Source organism: Lygodium microphyllum, chromosome 11 (assembly GCF_053477565.2).
Source record: "Lygodium microphyllum isolate KBCC chromosome 11, Lygodium_microphyllum_v1.1.10, whole genome shotgun sequence".
NCBI lineage: Eukaryota > Viridiplantae > Streptophyta > Polypodiopsida > Schizaeales > Lygodiaceae > Lygodium > Lygodium microphyllum.
The window spans coordinates 140,611,263-140,630,574 of NC_141145.1; the positions used below are offsets into that span (position 1 = coordinate 140,611,263).

A 19,312-nucleotide genomic window follows, 5' to 3' on the forward strand; every position below is an offset into this window, starting at 1 on the left:
TTCTCTGAATTTCAATGTCAAAAATACTTTCATATTTCTATATCTTAAAGACCCCTCTCATGGGGTTTATTTGTATACCCCTTGTAATGTGCAAAAGTGATCTACACAATTATACCTATTAAGCTACACCTCTTCTTAATTGTCTCCAAAATTGATTGTCATGTTGAGAATGTAGTTTTGTACTCTTATTGCTTCCCTATAACACACATGCATGCATGCACACATGCACGTACATACATAAGAGGGGGAAGAGCAATGCCTTGGGGGGAGTGAGGGAGGAAGGCAAACTTTGTGTCTGTGTGTAGGTCTAAGTGAGATTGAGAATGTGCTTTTAAATCTATTCCTCCATAGTTACAAACTTTTTATAGTCTCATTATGTGTGCATATGACACATATAATACCTATCTACATATCACCATGGCCAAACCATTCAAACCAATACCCGTGTGCGCACTCTAGGTTCCAACACAACACACTTTTGAGATGACCAAAAAGTAATTGTATACCTACATGCACACATGCATATATGTTGATTGATATATACAAAATCATTTTATGGGTCATTTCTCTAGCCTTCTAATACCACCTCCACAAGATAATTGCATGTATATATGTGAACATGCATCTGTGTAGATTGACATGCAAAAAATTGATGGTGTGGTCCATTTTCCTTTCCCCCTTCCCCTAACACTCTTCTCACCCTCCTAAAGCTTAATGCATGTTTTATGTTCAAGTCTTCCATCTAAAATGAGTTGTGAAACTATGAATACTTATGATTTAATATCTGTAGCCATTTGTGTGTAACATACCAATGTAGATTGTCACTTTTCATTTTTTGTGAGAAAGGGAGGCACGTAATTGCTAGGTTCACAAAAGATGCAAAGCAAGTGAAGCACAATGTCATGAGCTTCGCAAGCCCACAAACTACACAAAGTAGCTATAATAGGCTTGGCTCGCAACATTGGCCAAGCTAGCTAGTACATAATGACAAGAACGATGGAGTGTGCGTTGCTCACACTTGGGAGGGAGATTGTACCCAATCTAGTGTCATGCTCTTTTTCTTGCTTTCTTTTATCTGTTCTTTGGTTTTGGAGAGAGAACAAGAGGAAGAGAGAAAAAAAGACTATGGTCCTTTGATTTTTGATTTCTATGCTTTCCATGCTACCCCAATCTGCACAAAGGATAACTTATAAGTATATCTTTAGTGTAATGGTAACACCCACACACTATTCATTGAAATAAATGTGTCTTATATTCATGTCCTTTTAACTACATGAAGGAGCACTTTGAGAAAAAATTAATTACCCTCAAAGCATGCATCTTCATGTATCATAGGCTCAAATGAAGTGCAACTAACTTGTGGATTAAGAACATGGGTGCAAAACATTTGAATTTGTGGTTGAATTTCCCTCTTGACTAGTGGAAGGATGTTTAAATAATGATATTTTAAGCACACGAGCAATGTTAAAAGCACCATTGCTAAATTAGTGATTTTGACTAGTGGAAGGATGTTTAAATACAGATTTTGTAAGCACATTGCTAAATCAATGATTTAGCAATGCGTATTTGCAGTGAATCAAGGGTGGAGTGCAGTAAGAAATCTCATGTGCAACACATAAAATAAGGATGGTAGGTTGGTGCAAAATTGGTCTTGATACTATCTCCTTTTACAAGTTAGATCCATCTTGCACTAGCTTGGTGCAAGATCCAGCATGACTCCACCTCCTAATACAATTTTAATTATGATTAATCTAAACTTCTCTTTTGAAAGGCCTTGGAAATCGTGATAAACTTCTTATGCCCCTTTTAATATTCCACTCCTTTTTAATGGCTCTCTTATGCCCAACCTACATTGAATATGGAACAATAAGCTACATATGAACATTTTGAGATGCGTAGGAAAATAACAATTTCCAATGGGTTGCTTGAATGTGTAGAGACTTTTGATACCATGTGTTCAACCTTAAGGTATCTGATGATTGATCCTATATCTGTGGTTGCAATGGTTGTTCTTCCCCTTTAATAAAAAAAGTGCAAAATTTTGCCATTGTGTTTATATTAGAAGCAAAAAAGTCCATAGCATATAATATGGAGGGCACAATACAAGTACCTATTTGAACTCCTTTGATCGCAAAAGATATGGTTCCATGGAATGTGTGCTTGTTTCTAGAGAAGATGAGAGAACTCTAATGATGGTTTATGTAGGATACATAATTAATATGCATCTTATATTGCATGAAATAAAGGTTATGTAGGTGGGGCTTCAAGCTAATGACAAGCATAGCTAGTAGAGTCTTTCTCATAAATTGGGAAGACTAACTTGCATGCACTACACTTAGGTAACACCACATAGGAGAAGGAAAGGAAACACTATGTGTATTATGTCGCAAAGTGGAGCATCAAGTCTTGTGGAACACACACATGGAGAAGATAGTGACACATGGTAAAGGGGTTGATAGAATATGATATAATAGTCCTCCATTATATCTTCTTTTTTTTCCAAGTGAGTTACATATAATTTTTTAAATAGTTTAACTATATAAATCATATGGCACTCAAATAGAAAATTTTGGGTATTTCGATATTTTTCTCGAGTAGACTTAAATATAAATGAGGGGTTCACAAAAGAACAACAATGAGGGTCCAATAGAGTGACACTCAAGGATGCAAGGTTTTGCAAAATCCAAAATATATGAAGCTTTATATGGTTTAATTGTTTGACTTGCATTAAGTTATGTGTATACAATACACAATAATTTGTATCATAGCTTTAAGTAGCTAAAAAAGATTCATATTTTATGCTGAATTACCACTTTTTTTTTGGGGAGGGGGGGTGTCACCTTATGAGTACCTCTACTCTAACATTGTTGTTGCTTGAACTATTGAAATGCTATAGAATATGTAGGTACTACTAACACACATAGAATCTAGGGTTTGGGATATATATTTTGTCAAACCATACGTTTGGGAATATTTTGTTGAACAAGATACACAGATTCTTTTCATCTCAAACTAAGCAGGAATTTCGAAAATTGAATCGGTCTAATCTTCATGTTCATCTTACTACTATATTACTTTTGCTGTAGGTTCAAAAAGCCTCGAACCTACCCCTTTTCCAACCTCCCTTTTTCAATCAAAACCCCCTCCTCTCCCCTCTTTCTCACGTGTAATCTCTCCTTCTCTTTCCCCCCTCTCTTTTTTCATTAAAAGCGTCCCCCCCTGTAAGGGCTTTGTAGCTATACCATGGTGTTATCACCAGAAACACCTATATAGGGAGTAGTAGTGACTCAAAGCCCTGCCTTGTTTCCACTCTATGTGTGATTCCCTATACCCAGTGGTGACTCAAAGCCCTGCCTTGTTTCCACTCTATGTGTGATTCCCTATACCCAGTGGTGAACCCTCTTATGTTGGGTGTCACAAGGGTGTAATCCTGGGATGTGCCTATGTTGTACTGTTTCTTTGGTTGAATAATACAAGAGTATACCTTGATCTCACATATCGTCTTGCCTTTCTGTGCCGTGTTGAGTGCATAATGAAATGAGTGCAGGTACATCACACTTGGTATCAGAGCAACCCTTGCTTGGAGTGAAGGAGTGCTCATGGAAGTAGGAGAGAAGATCCAGTGCTCTGAAGAGAATGAGTCGTAACGACCCATGTCATGACGCCCCATGTTGCAACGCCCTACGTTGCGTCAACCCCCATCGCGACGCCCCCTTTTGCGTCGGCCTCAGCGTGACGTCTCAACCCCCGACAACCCCAACATCACCCTCCATCTGAAGATGTGACACAGCTTCCTCGCGGCACGAATACCACCATCGAAGGCGAGATGCAGCTTCCCTGCACCAACAACACTACCAACCACATGGAGAATGATAAGGAGGATGCACCCCTCCCAACAATGGAAGAGAGGAAGAAGAGTAGAGGGCGAGAATGGAGGGTAGGCCAAGAGAAGAAGGGCATTTGGAGGGCATATCAGGCATGCTGGAGTCAATTTGGAGGAACATCCAGATGAAGGAAGAGCAAGAGGAAAGAAGAAGAAAACTAGAGGTGGAGCACGGCTATAGAGATTGGGTGTTACAACAACAAGAAGAGGAGAAAATACACAAATTGCAAGAGGAGATGGATAGAATAGGTAGAGAGGAGACTTGTAGGAGGGCGCAAGATACAAGGAAAGACAAGGAGAAGGTAGTAAAAGCAAGAAACAAGAAGGAGGTTAAGAAGCACGACCATAGGGAAGAGGAAGATAGTGATAGTTCAAAAGACGACTATGGAAAATTCAAGATGCCTCAACCCGTCAAGTACAAAGGAGAGAGAGATGGGCTGGTCTTGAAGAAGTGGATTATAGAGGTGGATAGATACTTGAAGTATGCCCAAACAACCAAAGATAGAAAGGCAGAAGTGGCAGCCATTTACTTGGAGGAAGACACTGCTAGTTGGTATCTGTTGGAGCAAGAGTAGGGCCACACCATCTTTTCATGGGAAGAACTCTAGGAAGAACTCAAAGACTACTTCATTCTAAAGATGGAGAAATTCAAAGTGAGAGACAGAAGGAGAAACCTCAAGCAAACACAAGGGAAGATGAAGGAATACGTCAACAAATATAGACAAATTATGCTGCAACTACCAAATATGGATGCTAGCACCAAATTACATGGATTTTTGTTTGGGATGCAAGAATGGGCTAGAAGAGATGTGGAGAGACAGGAACCAACCAGCTTAGCAAAAGCCATGAGAATGGCCAAAAGACTAGTGGACCTGGAAGGCAAGAGAATGGCCTAGGGGAACCAAAACAGATTCAACACCAACCTCAACAACAATTCCTGGACCCCAAGACCCAATGCCCCTAGAGGTTCATTCACGGACACGTGAAGCCAAACCCCCAATACCGCATCGGCCGCATCGCAGTCTGCCTTGGTACCAAGAGGAGCATCAAAAAGATGGGGGAACAACCATTACAGGCCAACTCCCAATGCATCATATGGACCCACAGGATCAAACACAACATGGTGGAGACCCCCAGGCCCATCCATTGGGATCACATGCTTCAGATGCGGGGGTCCATACTATCAAAACATGTGCCCGTGGACGATACAACCTCATCAAGTGGGTCAAGGGTGAATGCCACAGGTGCATATGGAGGAGAAGAACCACAACCACTGCGCATCCAAGAAATCCCAAGTGGAAGTGATGAAAGCATGGACCAGCCAAGGGTGGGAACAATCAGTGCACGACCCCAATGCTTGGCGGCCCAAGTAGCAGCAGTCCACCACCTATACATCAAAGGCAGAGTGAGAGAAGGGAATCAAGCTATCATGGTGGATACAGGGGCCACTCACAACTTCACTACCCCAGAGTGCGTAGTCAAACATGGATTGAAACTATCTAAGGCCCTAGAAGGATTAATAGTAATATTCGCACAAGGAGAGGCCAAAGAAGTGAAACAAGTCTTTGCAGTACAAGTAGAGGCTGGAAAATGGAAAGCAAAACTCAACTTCTTAGTAATTTTGAAGTGATCCTAGGCTTGGAATTCTATGACAAATATGTCATTGCAATGTTTGGAAAAGGAGTTAATGAGATGATGCTAGATATGCAAGGAGAAGGCGTCAGAGTACCCTGCGAAAGAATGCAATTACTTGGCAAGACACCAATCAAAGTGCAAATGAAGGAGAATAAGCCAGGAGTCTCATGCCAAACAGTGAAGTCAAGTGCAAATCAACCAAGAGTACCAACCCAAGCAACACCAGTCCAAGGAACCATTATCCAGCCACACATCATGACGTGCAGTGCCAAGCAAGTAGAGAAATTAGTCAAGAAAGGAGATATGGTCTACTTGTGTATGATCCGACCCATTGGACAAGAAAACAGCAAGAAGCCCAAACATCAGAGCAGCAACACAGAAGTGGCAGAGATACTTGAGGAATTCAAAGATGTGATGCTAGCAGAGCTACCCAAGGGTCTACCACCCATATGGGATGTGGATCATAAGATTGAATTGATTCAAGGATCCGCCCCATTGGCCCAAGCACCCTACCGCATGAATCACACCGAACTCATGGAATTGAAGAAGCAACTACATGAATTCGTGGAATAAGGTTTTATTCGCCCCAATAAATCCTCCTTTAGTGCCCTAGTGTTATTTGTCAAGAAGAAGGATAGGGGACTTAGACTCTGTATAGATTATAGGGCACTTAACAAAATCACCATAAAAAACAAATACCCTAAGCCCTTAGTGGAGGATCTCTTAGATAGATTACACAGAGCCAAGTACTTTAGCCGCATAGACCTTAGGTCAGGTTACCATCAGATCCGCATAGCAGAAGAAGTGTGAGGTGCCTACCCATTCGCTGTCCATGCATGCTTTTAGTGGTCTATCAAGAAATGAATCTAAGCGTCGCTGCCCGACACTTCCATGGAATATTCCGAGTTTTGTCGCCTAGGGTTTCTTGAATCCGCCTCACAACGGAATGTTCACAGCTGAACCCACTAGGATTGACCTGAAATTTGGGCTCTTAGGGGCCAAGGTCTCCTAACATCATTCTAGCATCGGATCTTGGACATCCTACTTTACGCAAAGATACCCAAGCCGAAGCAGACCCATGCCGCACTTGGTTCAAAGAGAATGGGAAACAAGAGGGATGCACTACTCAACCTCTTTGCCTATAGGGCATAGTCCTATTCCGGTCCCCTAAAATGGCATGAATCAAGGTTCTAATCTAACAATTCCTAAGGGTCATCGGACGTCGGTAAAACCTTGTGAGAAGCCTCCCAGCTCTTTGGGACCAACCTGCCATAGGACAAACCTGTCGGGGGTTCCGCCCACCCGCTTTCCTTAATAGCTTTAGTTTTCTAATTAGGTCCTACCACATTTATATGTGACACTTAAAGTCAGCTTCATTAATTAAGCCTTTTAGGGAACATGGTTCGTTTGCATAACTTATAGCACAAACATAAAAAAAAAAGCAAGCAATCTATTGACAAACAAGTTCAAACAAGTTCAAACAAGTTCCTTAACTTATCTTCAAGTTAATCTTTGTAAACCGCCCATACAGGAGAAATTATGTATCCCTTCTATCCAACAAAAGTATCCCTTCTGCCCTGCAGAAGTAACTAGTCCAAATCTCATGGCACCACAAATTCAATCCTTTATTTAGAATAGGATCTCCCAACATGCCCAGATGTTGGGGGCCACGGAGGTCTTCAGCTCCATTCTAGACCTAGCAAGGGGTGTCTAGAGCTCCAACTGACCCGCAAGCTATCTAGGAGCGAAACATCATTCCCGTGGTTGGCCTTTTCACTACTTGACCTTCGGCCCATGAATCGAGCAGTGCCCTCTTTGGGTTAAATCCGCGGTGCGATCATGGAGGTGATCCACCCGTGTAATATATCATTCCTTAATTAAATCATTTAAGAATCCAACACAACAAGGCATTCAGCCCTAATATCATTTTCTAGGAAAGCATTCCTTTATTTCCATGGCGACTTGTCATCACAGATCCTTGCCATGTATTTACCATAAATCACAAGCACTTGGAATAATCATCCAAACAACAACTAACAACCAGTTAAATGTAAAAGCATTTAGGATGTTGTTCGATCAACCAACAAAACCAATTGCATTCTTTTCAAACAATGCAATAATAGACGATATAACATTTCCATCATATATTTGCTCTCCCCCTTGGGATCTAAGAGCAATACTATGCAAAAATGTTTCTTAACACTTCCTTCTTTCGGCTAAGGCATATGTTAAGGATTCAAACACTATTCATGATGTAAGTTCTATAGGTCACTTATCTTGATTAATAACCCAACCATGAATTTGGATTGGCAAAATTCATTGTTATCCAACGGATCTCAAGACATATAGTTTTAACCATTATTAATTTCTTGTACTAGCTCTTAGTCAAGTTATGAGGCAAATAGGAAATTATCCTCATATATCAAAATATGTTATAGGCATAACATGTAAATACTTGATAAGATAAGTGCAAGATTATCTGAAGTAATTAGACTCCAACAGGCCTTGCCTTGAGCTAGAATCTAGTTCTTCTTAATATTTGGGCTCTTAGACTAAGTACTTTTGAAGTATCTAAACTAGTATTTTCTATTCATGACTCTTAATGTCATATTCTTTTAGCGATTATACTATTTATAACCTTTGACTATGCTTTAACCTAGCACTTGTATGCACAATCTTTTAATGTCATTCTTTTAATGACTATATCTTTTATAACCCTTGACCAATTCTTCCTTGTAATTGCTCTATCAACGAATAAGCCATATGTAACTAGGTGCAATTAACTTTCCTTGAAATATGCACTTCGCAAGCTCCATCTTACAAATATGTGAGATGAAATGATCTATACTCGCGCATCATAGTATGGGCCTAACATATCTCATATGAGAATCAAAGCAAGCATCTATCAATTTGAAAATATATTACTTACGCCGATATTACAGTTGGATTGACAATGATGCCTTTGCCCGAAGCTTCGTTGCTGGTTGTGGGATTGCCATCCACACGTGACATTCTTCCCTTGGGGGCCATCATCCACAAGTAGACTCAAGAGATTAAGAAGGTGGAATAGATTCGAGATGGGAGAGTGTAAGAGAAGATGGGTGAGTCGAGGATCGAAATAGAGGGAATTGAGCTAACCCTCTTCCTTGTAGTCTCTCGGGGTGACTCTTCTCTCTCTCTCTCTCTCTCTCTCTCTCTCTCTCTCTCTCTCTCTCTCTCTCTCTTTAAAGCTCTCTCTCACAATCTCTTGGAGGGATATCATTATCTCTACCTCTCTCTCGCCACCTCTCAAGGTCTCCTTCCGCTCCCTTGTGCCTCCCCATGCCTCATATTTATAGTGAGAGAGGGCCTGTGGTGGCTGAGAAGTGGAGCTCTTTGTGGAGGGGGATCTTGGAAAGATTAGTGATCTGATGCTCAAATCACAAATTTGATGGTTCCATTGGCTCCAAAAGGCGGGTAAAACCCTAACACACTTGGTTAAAAGCTCTTAGTTCACTCCTTCTTTTCTATGTTCGAAGTGTTGTTTTCTGTCTATAGACTGCGATCGCGGTGCGCGTGGTTTCGCAAATCCCTCTCTTTATTTTTTTCTTTTTATAAAATCCCAAAAACTAACTAAAAGATCACTTGTCTTTTCTTTTAAATGACATCTAGTTTTAAAAATCTCCATATCTTTTTTTGGATAATATTTTAAATATCTAAAATATACTAGTTTTGCCCAAAATCTAATATTTTTGGACCATCCAAACTATACACATTGATATTAGTGATTAATATAGCTCATAAGTCTCGTTCATGTTGTAACTTCCATGAAGGGTGGCTACGGTCCTTGTCAATCCAAGAAAAATATCGGATTTACGACTCTCGATTTTTTAAACATATATTTTTTAATTAAATAAAAATCATTAATTATTAATGTTGGTTAGTTTTTACCTTAGTTAGTCTTTAGTTAGTAATCTTACTAACTTATTAATTGACTAACTAACTTTCAAACTAACCAACTAACTTTTATTGCGTGGAAATATTACAAGAAGATATCCCTAAAACAACTTTTCGCACTCGATATGGTAGTTTTGAATGGTTAGTCTTAGGATTCAGCCTAAGTTATGGACCAGGTACATTTTGCGGCCTCATGGATGGAGTCTTTAGACCCGAGATAGATGCCTTTATCATTATCTACATTGATGATCTACTAGTCTATAGCAAAACCTTAAAAGAACACAAGCAACATTTACGCTTGGTCTTTGAGAAGCTGCAGCAACATTAGCTATATGCCAAACCTAAAAAATACGAGTTTGCAGTAAAGGAGTTGGAGTTTTTAGGTTTCATTGTAGGAGCAGCTGGTATCAAAGTGGACCCTAAGAAAGTGGAAGCTGTCTAAAAATGGCATGTACTGAAAACTGTAAGAGAAGTACGAGAGTTTCTCGGCTTCACAGTATTTTGCCGAAGGTTTATCAAGGATTACAACCTCATCACCGCCCCCCTCTCCCACCTCACCAAAGAAGATAACACTTTTACATGGGAAAGTGCGCAACAAGAAGCTTTTGAGCAGATGAAGAAATGCATGAGTCAAACTCTTGTCTTCAAGGTACCAAATTTCACCAAACCCTTCGAGATCTCCATAGATGCATCCAATTATGGCATGGCCTTCTCATAGCTTGCTAGTCCAAGAAGTTCACAGATGCTAAAACAAGGTGGAGTACACATGAGAAGGAAATGCTTGCAATCATCCACTGCCTCAAAAAATGGAAGCATTATGTTCAAGACAAGCACAAAGTAGTCTTCATCGACAATATCTCCCTCAAATACTTCTAATCATAACCCAAGCTATCGGCAAAGTAAGCTCGCTGGCTAGACTTCCTAGCAGAATTTGACCTGGAGATAAAACACAAGCCTAGCTCCACCAACAAGATAGCAGATGCTTTGAGCCATAAAGTTGACTTGAAAGCCATCAGTGTGGTCAGTAGCAACTTCATGGAGTTAGTCAAGGAGACCTTGGAACAGGACCACGACATGCACAAAATTATCCAAGACGTGGAAACTGACAAAACCCCACGTGGAATGTACACCCTCAAGGAGGGTATCCTATTTGTAGGGAAGAGATTGTATATCCCCAACAATGTGGAGCTAAAGAAACTTATCCTCCATGAAATACATGATGGCAAACATGGAGGACACAAAGGACAAAGCAAAACCCTGGAGGCCCTTAAGTAGTTCTTTTGGCCCAATATGAAGGAAGAAGTCATTGACTACATCAAAACATGTCCCACTTGCCAACTTGTAAAAGCATCATGCTCGAAGCCAGCAGGATAACTTCAACCATTGGCCGTACCAAGCTACCCATGGGATGTAATCAGTATGGATTTCATTGTGGGGCTCCCCGAATCCCATGGGTACACAATCATCTTTGTAGTGGTGGATTATTTTTCCAAGCAAGCTCACTTCATCCCTGCCAAACCGCCATTGAACGCTAAGGAGGTGGCCCATCTCTTCTTCACACATGTGTTCAAACTACATGATCTACCCTTGGCTATAATATCAGATAGAGATGAAAGATTCATGAGCAACATGTGGAAGTAACCCTTCAAGACTCTGGAAACACAGTTGAGATTCTCCTCATTCTTCCACCCTGAAACAGATGGACAAACAGAACGAGTCAACCAAGGCATTGAAGATTACCTCAGAAGTTATGCCCGAGTGGATAAAAAAGATTGAGCCTTGTACCTTGATGTGTTGGAGTTCCACGACAACAGCTCCATCCACTCGACCACGGGTTACATGCCCTTTGAATTGGCCACAGGAAAAGAAGTCATCACCCCACTTGCCTTAGCATCAGGAGCGGCCAAAGCTGAAGATCAAGATGCAGAGGAATTCTTGAAGAAATGGAGAGATCAGAATGCGATGGCCAAGCAGAGCCTAGAACAAAGCAAAATCCCCATGATTAAGCAAGCCAACAAAAAGAGGAAGGTTGTACTATTCAACAAAGGTGACATGGTCCTAGTCAGCTCTAAGAATATGTCACTCCCCAAGAACATGACTCCCAAGTTCAACCACCGCTACTATGGACCCTACCAAATCACCCAAGTGCTGAATGAAGTCACCTATAAACTCGACTTGCCAGGCAGTGTATGTGCCCATAATGCTTTTCATGCTCGTCTTCTGTGTAGATTCTATCCCGACAACCAATGGGGATGACGTGTACCAATGCTCCATTCCAACGGTCCCTTTGAAGTAGAAGGATTCCTTAGACGCTAGGAACAACGAGGATACCCCAAGTATCTCACCAAGTGGCGTGGGCATCCCCTCAAGGAAGCCACTTGGATTTCAAAAGTGGAGGCACATGAACGTGCTAAAGATGCCTTTGCCCTTTGGCTCAAGGAGAACCCCACTACTCCTTCCAATGCCCCCCTTGAGCCTCTCCAAACAAGCGATTCTCAATCATAGGCCCATAACGCCTCCACTCCTCAAACGTAATTGAGTCGAGTGTGGATTCGCATGGTAATCCCAACACCAATAAACACAACAGAGCCTTACTAAGCCTAGATGGGCAGACACTAGCCAACTTGCTAGAAAAGGCTGTGTTAAGACCCCCAAGTCCTAGTGCGGCAGACATTGACCAATCTGATAGTATAGACTGTGTTAAGACCTTGCGGTCATCCTACCAACCATATCATAGACCGACAGACATTGGCAAACTTGTTAGAAAAAGCTATGTTAAGACCCCGGATGAGTCAAATAAATGCTACCCTTAGATTGCTGAGGACAGCAATCTAGTAAGCGGGGGTGAGTGTAAGGGCTTTGTAGCTATACCATGGCATTATCACTGGAAATACCAATATAGGGAGTAGTAGTGACTCAAAGCCCTGGCTTGTTTCCACTCTACGTGTGATTCCCTATACCCAGTGGTGAACCCTCTTATGTGCAGGGTCACGAGGGTGTAGTCCTGCGATGTGCAGGGTCACGAGGGTGTAGTCCTGGGATGTGCAGGGTCACAAGGGTGTAGTCCTGGGATGTGCTTATGTTGTACTGTTTCTTTGATTGAATAATACAAGAGTATACCTTGCTCTCACATATCGTGTTACCTTTCTATGCCGTGTTGAGTGCGTAACGAGTGTAGGTGTATCACACCTCTCCCTCCCCTCCCCCCCTCCCCCCCTCCCCCCCTTCCCTTTCTTTTAAAATTAAAACCACCTCCTCTCTCACTTATAATCTCTCTCTTTCTTTTCCCCCTCCCCTTTTTAATTAAATTCCTCCCCCCTTCCCCCTCTCTCTCATATATATGGCCTAGGTTTTCTCTCTTTCTCTCTCCTTTAATTAAATCGAACTTTTTTAAAATCAAAAGTTTCTCTCTCTCTCTCTCTCTCAAAGTGTGTGAAAAACTATGTAAAAAACTTTTTAAAATATTTAATTAAAAAAAGTTTAATCTAACAAAGAGAGAGAGAGAAGAAGAAGAAGAAGAAGAATAAGAGAGGAGAGGGGAAAGAGGAGAGAAAATAGTCATTTTTAAATTAAACATTTTTTTTCTCCCCCTCCCCCCTCTCTCTCATGTGTAGGACCTAGGTTTTCTTTCTCTCTCTCTCACTCTCACTCTCACAGTTAGATTAAACTTGTTAATTTATTTTTTTAAATTAAATATTTTTAAAAGGCTTTTTAATTTGAGAGAGAGAGAGAGAGAGAGAGAGAGAGAGAGAGAGAGAGAGAGAGAGAGAGAAGAAGAAGAAGAAGAAGAAGAAGAGAGGAGGGAGGAAAGAGGAAAGAGAATAGTCTTTTTTAAGTTAAACATTTTTCTTCTCCCCCTCTTCCCCCCATAAGAGAGAGAGAGAGAGAGAGAGAGAGAGAGAGAGAGAGAGAATTTAAAAGAGAGAGAGGGAGAAAAGAAAAAAAAGAAAATTAGGAGAAGGGAGTAAAAGAAAAGGAGAGAGAGAGAGAGAGTGAGAGGAGAAGAAGAGAGAGAATATAGAGAGAACTATATATAGGGAAAAGATAAAATTTACATACTTTAAGAGAGACCGAGAGGGGAGAAAGAAAGTGAAAGAAGAAGAGAGAGAGAGAGAGAGAGAGGAGAGGAGAGGGAACATGTAGAGAGAATTATAGAGAGAGGAAATATAAAATTTCAAAAGAGAGAAAGAGAATAAAAATAGAGAGAGAGAGAGAGGAAAAGCGCAGAGAGAAGAAAAGGAAAGAGAGAAAAGAAAAAAATTAAAAAGAGAATGAAGAAGAAAAAAGGAAAAAAGAGGAAAGAGAGAGAGAAGGAAATGAGAGGAGAGAGGGGGGAGAATAAAAGGAGAGAGAGAGAGAGTAAATAAACAAGTTAAAAACAGAGGGAAAAAAGGAGAGAGAAAGATGAGAAATGGATTGTTGAGCGAACTTCGCTTGCGCTTCGAGGTAGTGAAGGTACCGCGAAGCAGCCTAGTTGGAAAATTATAATGAGAACTATAATTTAAAAAAAAAACAAGAAGGCATTTTTCCTTCTCAAGAGTCAAGACAAGACTCAAGACCAATACAAGATCGAGAAGGCAATGACAAAAGTTAGGCGGGCTCAAGGTTTTAAGTGAAACTGTCTTTCCTAAACACTCATCAGAAGTGGGGACTTGGTAGCGAGGGTATGGGAGACCACGCACTAGCTAAGGAGGTGGTTTGTAGGTAGGGGGGAAGAGGGAAGTTGGAACTTTGGAAAGGTGGGCTCGAGTGTCAATTTTCAAACCTTGGCAGTTGAACCTTTGATGGCGTATTTATATATAGATTTCTTAAAAAAAGGAGGACAAAAGATGGATCATGGAGAAATGTGTCGGGGGGGGGGGGGGGTGGTTTGCGGGCCGCTTGATTAATACAGAAAACTGTGTACGTATGATGTTTCATTGCGACCTTATTTATAACGCGTGGCTCCAATTTTACCGGATATGTCCTCCTCCTCGTCTCTGAGAGTCGTCTCTCCCGCCCCCGGTTCAAAGCTCCTGCTGTCACAAAAACCACCGGTACGAAGTTTCTGCTATCACAATGAACCCCAATCATTCCTTTGTGGCTGATATCTCCACCCTGTTGCCATAGCCCATCGCTCCCAATCTCATCGCCAGCCGTCGTACGGGTTCGATCATCCTGACATCCCCGCCTCCGTCAGCCGCCTCCGATCAACCTCCAACAGACGCACTGCAAAGCTGCTTCTCCTCTCTCCCCCTGAGTCAGTAAGAAACAAGAAAAAAAGAGCAAACCACGGGTTCCACCATAGCTTTCAAGTGTAGCCAAAGATCTCCTTCTTTCAGGAGGAGGTTGCGAGCCAGGCATGCTCCTTTAAGGAGGATGCTCGAAGATGACCTCTTGATGCCAGTCCCTGAAGAGATTCTCGGTGCTTCACCTGAAAGTCGCATGGCAGTGCAGAGGCTCTACAACGTCTGTAAGCAAACCTTTGCAAAAGCAGCAGCTCCTTTCTCAGCCCAAGCTCTACAGCGAGTTCGTTCGCTTTTAGGTATGTTATGTTTGTTGGCTTTGCCTTCCTGATGTCGTCTGTTTACTAGATGAGAAGATAGCTCTCCAGAGTGCCGTGGATCCATGCATCAAAATTAGTGACTCTGCAGGACTAAAGCTTCCAAGAGGGAAAAGTTTAGTTGGCCTAGGGTCTTGGGGGATGATTTGTGATCGTTGTTTAGTGCTAAGAAACGGGATGCTAGGGAGTTTAGGGGTTGTTTGTGTGAGCATCAAGCCTATGCTGTGATATGCAAAAATCAGCAATGCTCAATTTCACAAGCGTTAGCTGCGATGGTTGTAGGTTGGAGAGTGCATTTTACACCTAGAGGTTGAGAACTTGGGCGCTTGGGGTACCTGATAGGAGCGGACGTTGCTTCGAATTTTTGATAGGAGTGGATGTAGCTTCGAATTTTCGAAAACCTTTCTAGAATGGAGGAAAGGGGAACGCCATATAAGTTTTGAGGGTTGGCCCCTCCATGAAGTTGGAATTGTGATCATTCCAACCAAGCTGCACCAACCATTTACTTAAGATGCAAAACACAATCAGGGTCGAGACAATTGCACCTGGATTTTTTGAGAGAGAGAGAGAGAGAGAGAGAGAGAGAGAGAGAGAGAGAGAGAGAGAGAGAGAGAGAGAGAGAGAGAGAGAGAGAGAGAGAGAGAGAGAGAGAGAGAGAGAGATGGTTGTTGAATGGACAGATAATATCAAGCCATCTGATGTTGGGCTGGATGAAAACAATCCTCCGCAGCACATGAATGGCTTTTTTGGCATGATCAATGGTCATAAGAGCAGAGAATCTCCACCTATATCTTACTTACACATCTATCAATGTGATGACTTCTCTGTAAGTTTTCTGATCTGTTAGATTGTTTGAGTAGATTGTGTTTTCTGTTTGATGGTCAATCTTACATGGTGGCTCTATGCTGATTGCAATAGATGGGGATTTTCTGTCTTCCTGCAACTGCTGTCATACCTTTGCACAATCATCCTGGAATGACAGTACTGAGCAAGCTTCTTTATGGTTCAATGCATGTCAAGGCGTATGATTGGGTTGATCAGACACAGTCATCCCATCGTAAGTACACTTCCAGAAGGGTAGATTGGTTCTGACTAATTTTTTTTGAGAGGCCTAAAACTAAAGCAATTTGTGCAATTTGTTGGTGCTTGCTCAAGTGGGGATTTGTTTTTTTGCAGCTAGGCTAGCAAGGCTGGTTGTAGATCGAGTAATGTCAGCTTCTTGTGAACCTGCTGTGCTGTATCCAACATCGGGAGGAAACATCCATTCATTTAGAGCAGTCACATCTTGTGCTGTACTTGATATATTAGCTCCTCCTTACTCTTCTGAAGATGGAAGACATTGTACATACTACCGGGAACTCCCTTATTCAGATTCTGGAGGTAATGTTTGAATACTTTTGCTTGTTGCCGGTTGCTTTTGAGTGACTTAAGGACTGTTTAACATCATGGCATTACTGGAGTTGTGAGAGCTTTTCCTCATACCGATGGTGAAGACTGTTCTGGGCTTTGAACAGGCTCTTTATTTGAAATGGAAAATGGCAATAACGGAAGGGAAAATCTACCACCATCAGTTTGGTTGGAGGAGTTCCAACCTCCAAGTGATTTTTCCGTGGAGGGAGCACCTTATAGAGGTCCAAAAATTGCACCTTGAAATGTCTTGATCTGGCTCCTTTCAACAGTTGTTGGAGGCAATGACTGCAAATCAGAAAGATGACCAGTGCCAAGAGCACAGGCAAACACAAGCTGTAACATGTTACATCTGGAATGATAATGCAGTGTCAGCTTTTAGGTCTGAAGGTGTGCTGGACAGCAGGACAGTTGTACCTATGACACACAAGATAGAAGCTGTATGAATGTTGATTTGAGCAGCTGGATTGTCCATAGGTTAGAGTAGTTTGCAAGGAAGCTCTTATCCAGCTGCATTTTCTTTTCACTATAGAGTTATTTGTGGGCTTTCTGATTGATTTGTGTATGGCCTCAGACGCGGCTGCACTGCATTATATTCCATAGGACATTGTATTTTTCCTAGGTGGCTTGCTACAAGTTTGCAGTTTACTATCAAGGTTTTACCGTGTGGCTATTGTTCTGCCATAAATCTGTTGCTCAAGGTAGCAGTAATTTTTACTTCAGAAATGGCCAATGGTTCAGTGCCATTTTATGCAACAGTTGAATTGTCGCGATGCTACAGCTGATGTTGATCAAGTGGATTTTAAGGCTTCATGGACACTCGAAGTTTTTCTTGTTCTTATTCTTGAGTTTTTTGGTTTTGTTTTGTGTGTGTGTTTTTGGGGGGTTGGGCAGGTGTGTGTTTTACAAACCTTCTTAAGAACTCGTGAAATTGGGACCCTCTTAAGAACTTGTGAAATTGGGAATTTTAAGCTCTTTTCAAGACAGTTTAAAATAATGTGAGGTAGCTATATTAAGAAAAAGGAATAGAATATTTACATCAGACCTTCTCCAAGAGGAGGGGGATGTTCCATCGGTAAATTTGTGGCTTCAGAGCCCTGTAAACGGCCCTTAACATGCCATCTTTCCTACTTAGACACATCAAAACCCCCAAGCCCCCAAGATCTCTTCTTTACATCTATCACTGTCCAGTAGATAACGCTTATACCCTTAAAATATTCTACCATTTCTGAAGTTTCAGATGAACCAGTTTCACACTGCACACAAAACATGCCATGGACATGCCCAGTGATGCATTGTTAAACCTACCTTGGGCACCAAAAGGGACCAGTTGGGGGGACAACATCACACCATGAAAGCCTGCAGATTTGACCTACTTGATGTTTTCTTCCACAGTTGTTTGACCTCACTGTAGTCCTGCCACAGATGGTCTCTTCCTTGTTGCACATTATGGGAATATTGCTCTAGCTTTTGCAAGCCTCTCAAAGGTGGGCATCAAAGCTTTCCATGGAAAAAATTTAAGTCTTCTTGAGTTGATGCACCTCCACACCTTTCAAATGCGCTTCTTCCATGTTCTCAATTTGACTTTGGGGAAGTATCTCTTCTAATGAGCTGAGGGAGCACAACATCCAAGGGATTGGTGGAGCTCTCTTACCAATTTGATTGTATGATAGTGTGCACCAATATACCAATGTTGCTCGTTCCATTTGCAGCAATATTTCCCTCGGTATCGTAGTAGCTAGCGCGGTAGGCTCTCAGTAGTGATGCGCAATGGAAACCTTTGGTTAGGACATCGGTGCATTTTGTGAGTGTCCTCTAGTCAAACACCTTGTGCATTTTTTTTGAGGAACAACTCTTAGCTATCCGTGCCATAGAGTTGCAATTGAAAGAAACAACAATCTTTGGACAGGTCATAGGACATTCTCCATCTAGGGCTCACTCACCTTTTGGATTGGCTTCACATCACGCTATGCATTGGCACGACACAAATTGCGGAGGTAGTTCTCATGGGTTAGCTCGTGAGCTAGTGGATAGCTCACCTTATGCTTGCACAAAGGGGGTCATCTATATGGTTCCTTCATTAGTGCTTGCAATGCCATGATTTTGGGCATCGAGCAATAGATTGTATGCATTTCGGAGCCAAGGTGGCTCAATCAGCAGACTTGCAGGTGGACGGTGATGGTTTTGCGACAATAGAGGGAGATGATGGGGGGGCCTTAGCCAACCCCTTATACACAGCCACGGTAGTAGAGAGTAGGAGGGCGAGCGACGGCGGTACCATGCAACAGCTCCCTGTTTGTCTCACTTAGCAAGATCACATGCCTCTACCCCCACCACCCATCGAGGCGTCACAACCCACCCCATCGGAGATCCCCCTGTCCATTCCCACCTCATGGATTGCCTCTCAACCCCTATTCCATAGCCCTCCCCTTTCGAGGCCACTTGCCCTTGCTCATACTCGCCACATACTATCGATCACCCCACCATCCCTTACTCTTCTTTCCCACCATCTCCCTTGTTAACCAACCCCTCTGATCCTCACCTAGTACACACACACACACAACCACTAGCTCATTTGGCCTAGTCGGCGCGTCACACTTTTCCTCCATAGGTGCAGTTGCTTCCATAGGAGTTTCCACTCCCTTCGTAGGTGGGGATCTTTGTGGTTTGCAAGTCAAGGAGCAACAAGGTTCATTTATTAGCACCATTGGATGGACCAAACTATGCTTTCTTCTTTCAAACCTCTCATTCACGAGATTGGACGATAACACAGATAGAGGAGGGAGGGTCCAAGTTGAAACCCACATCTCCCAGTGGATGGGTGGAGGGCTAGTACTTTTTTCCCCAGCAAGGGGCAAGGTGCATGATGGACACTAATTGGTGGGTTGGAGTTGAGGTCCCATATCTAA

At 42.1% G+C, this 19,312-nt stretch overlaps 1 protein-coding gene across 1 annotated transcript; it reads left to right on the plus strand.

Annotated features, from left to right (window-relative positions):
* Positions 1 to 14,367: 14,367 nt before the first annotated feature.
* Positions 14,368 to 17,217, plus strand: LOC148029446 (plant cysteine oxidase 4-like). Its single transcript, XM_087688259.1, has 5 exons — positions 14,368 to 14,978; positions 15,677 to 15,822; positions 15,915 to 16,053; positions 16,173 to 16,376; positions 16,511 to 17,217. Exons 1-5 carry the CDS (start codon positions 14,813 to 14,815, stop codon positions 16,645 to 16,647), a joined length of 792 nt encoding a protein of 263 aa, XP_087544385.1. The 5' UTR covers positions 14,368 to 14,812; the 3' UTR covers positions 16,648 to 17,217.
* The last annotated feature ends 2,095 nt before the right edge of the window (positions 17,218 to 19,312 follow it).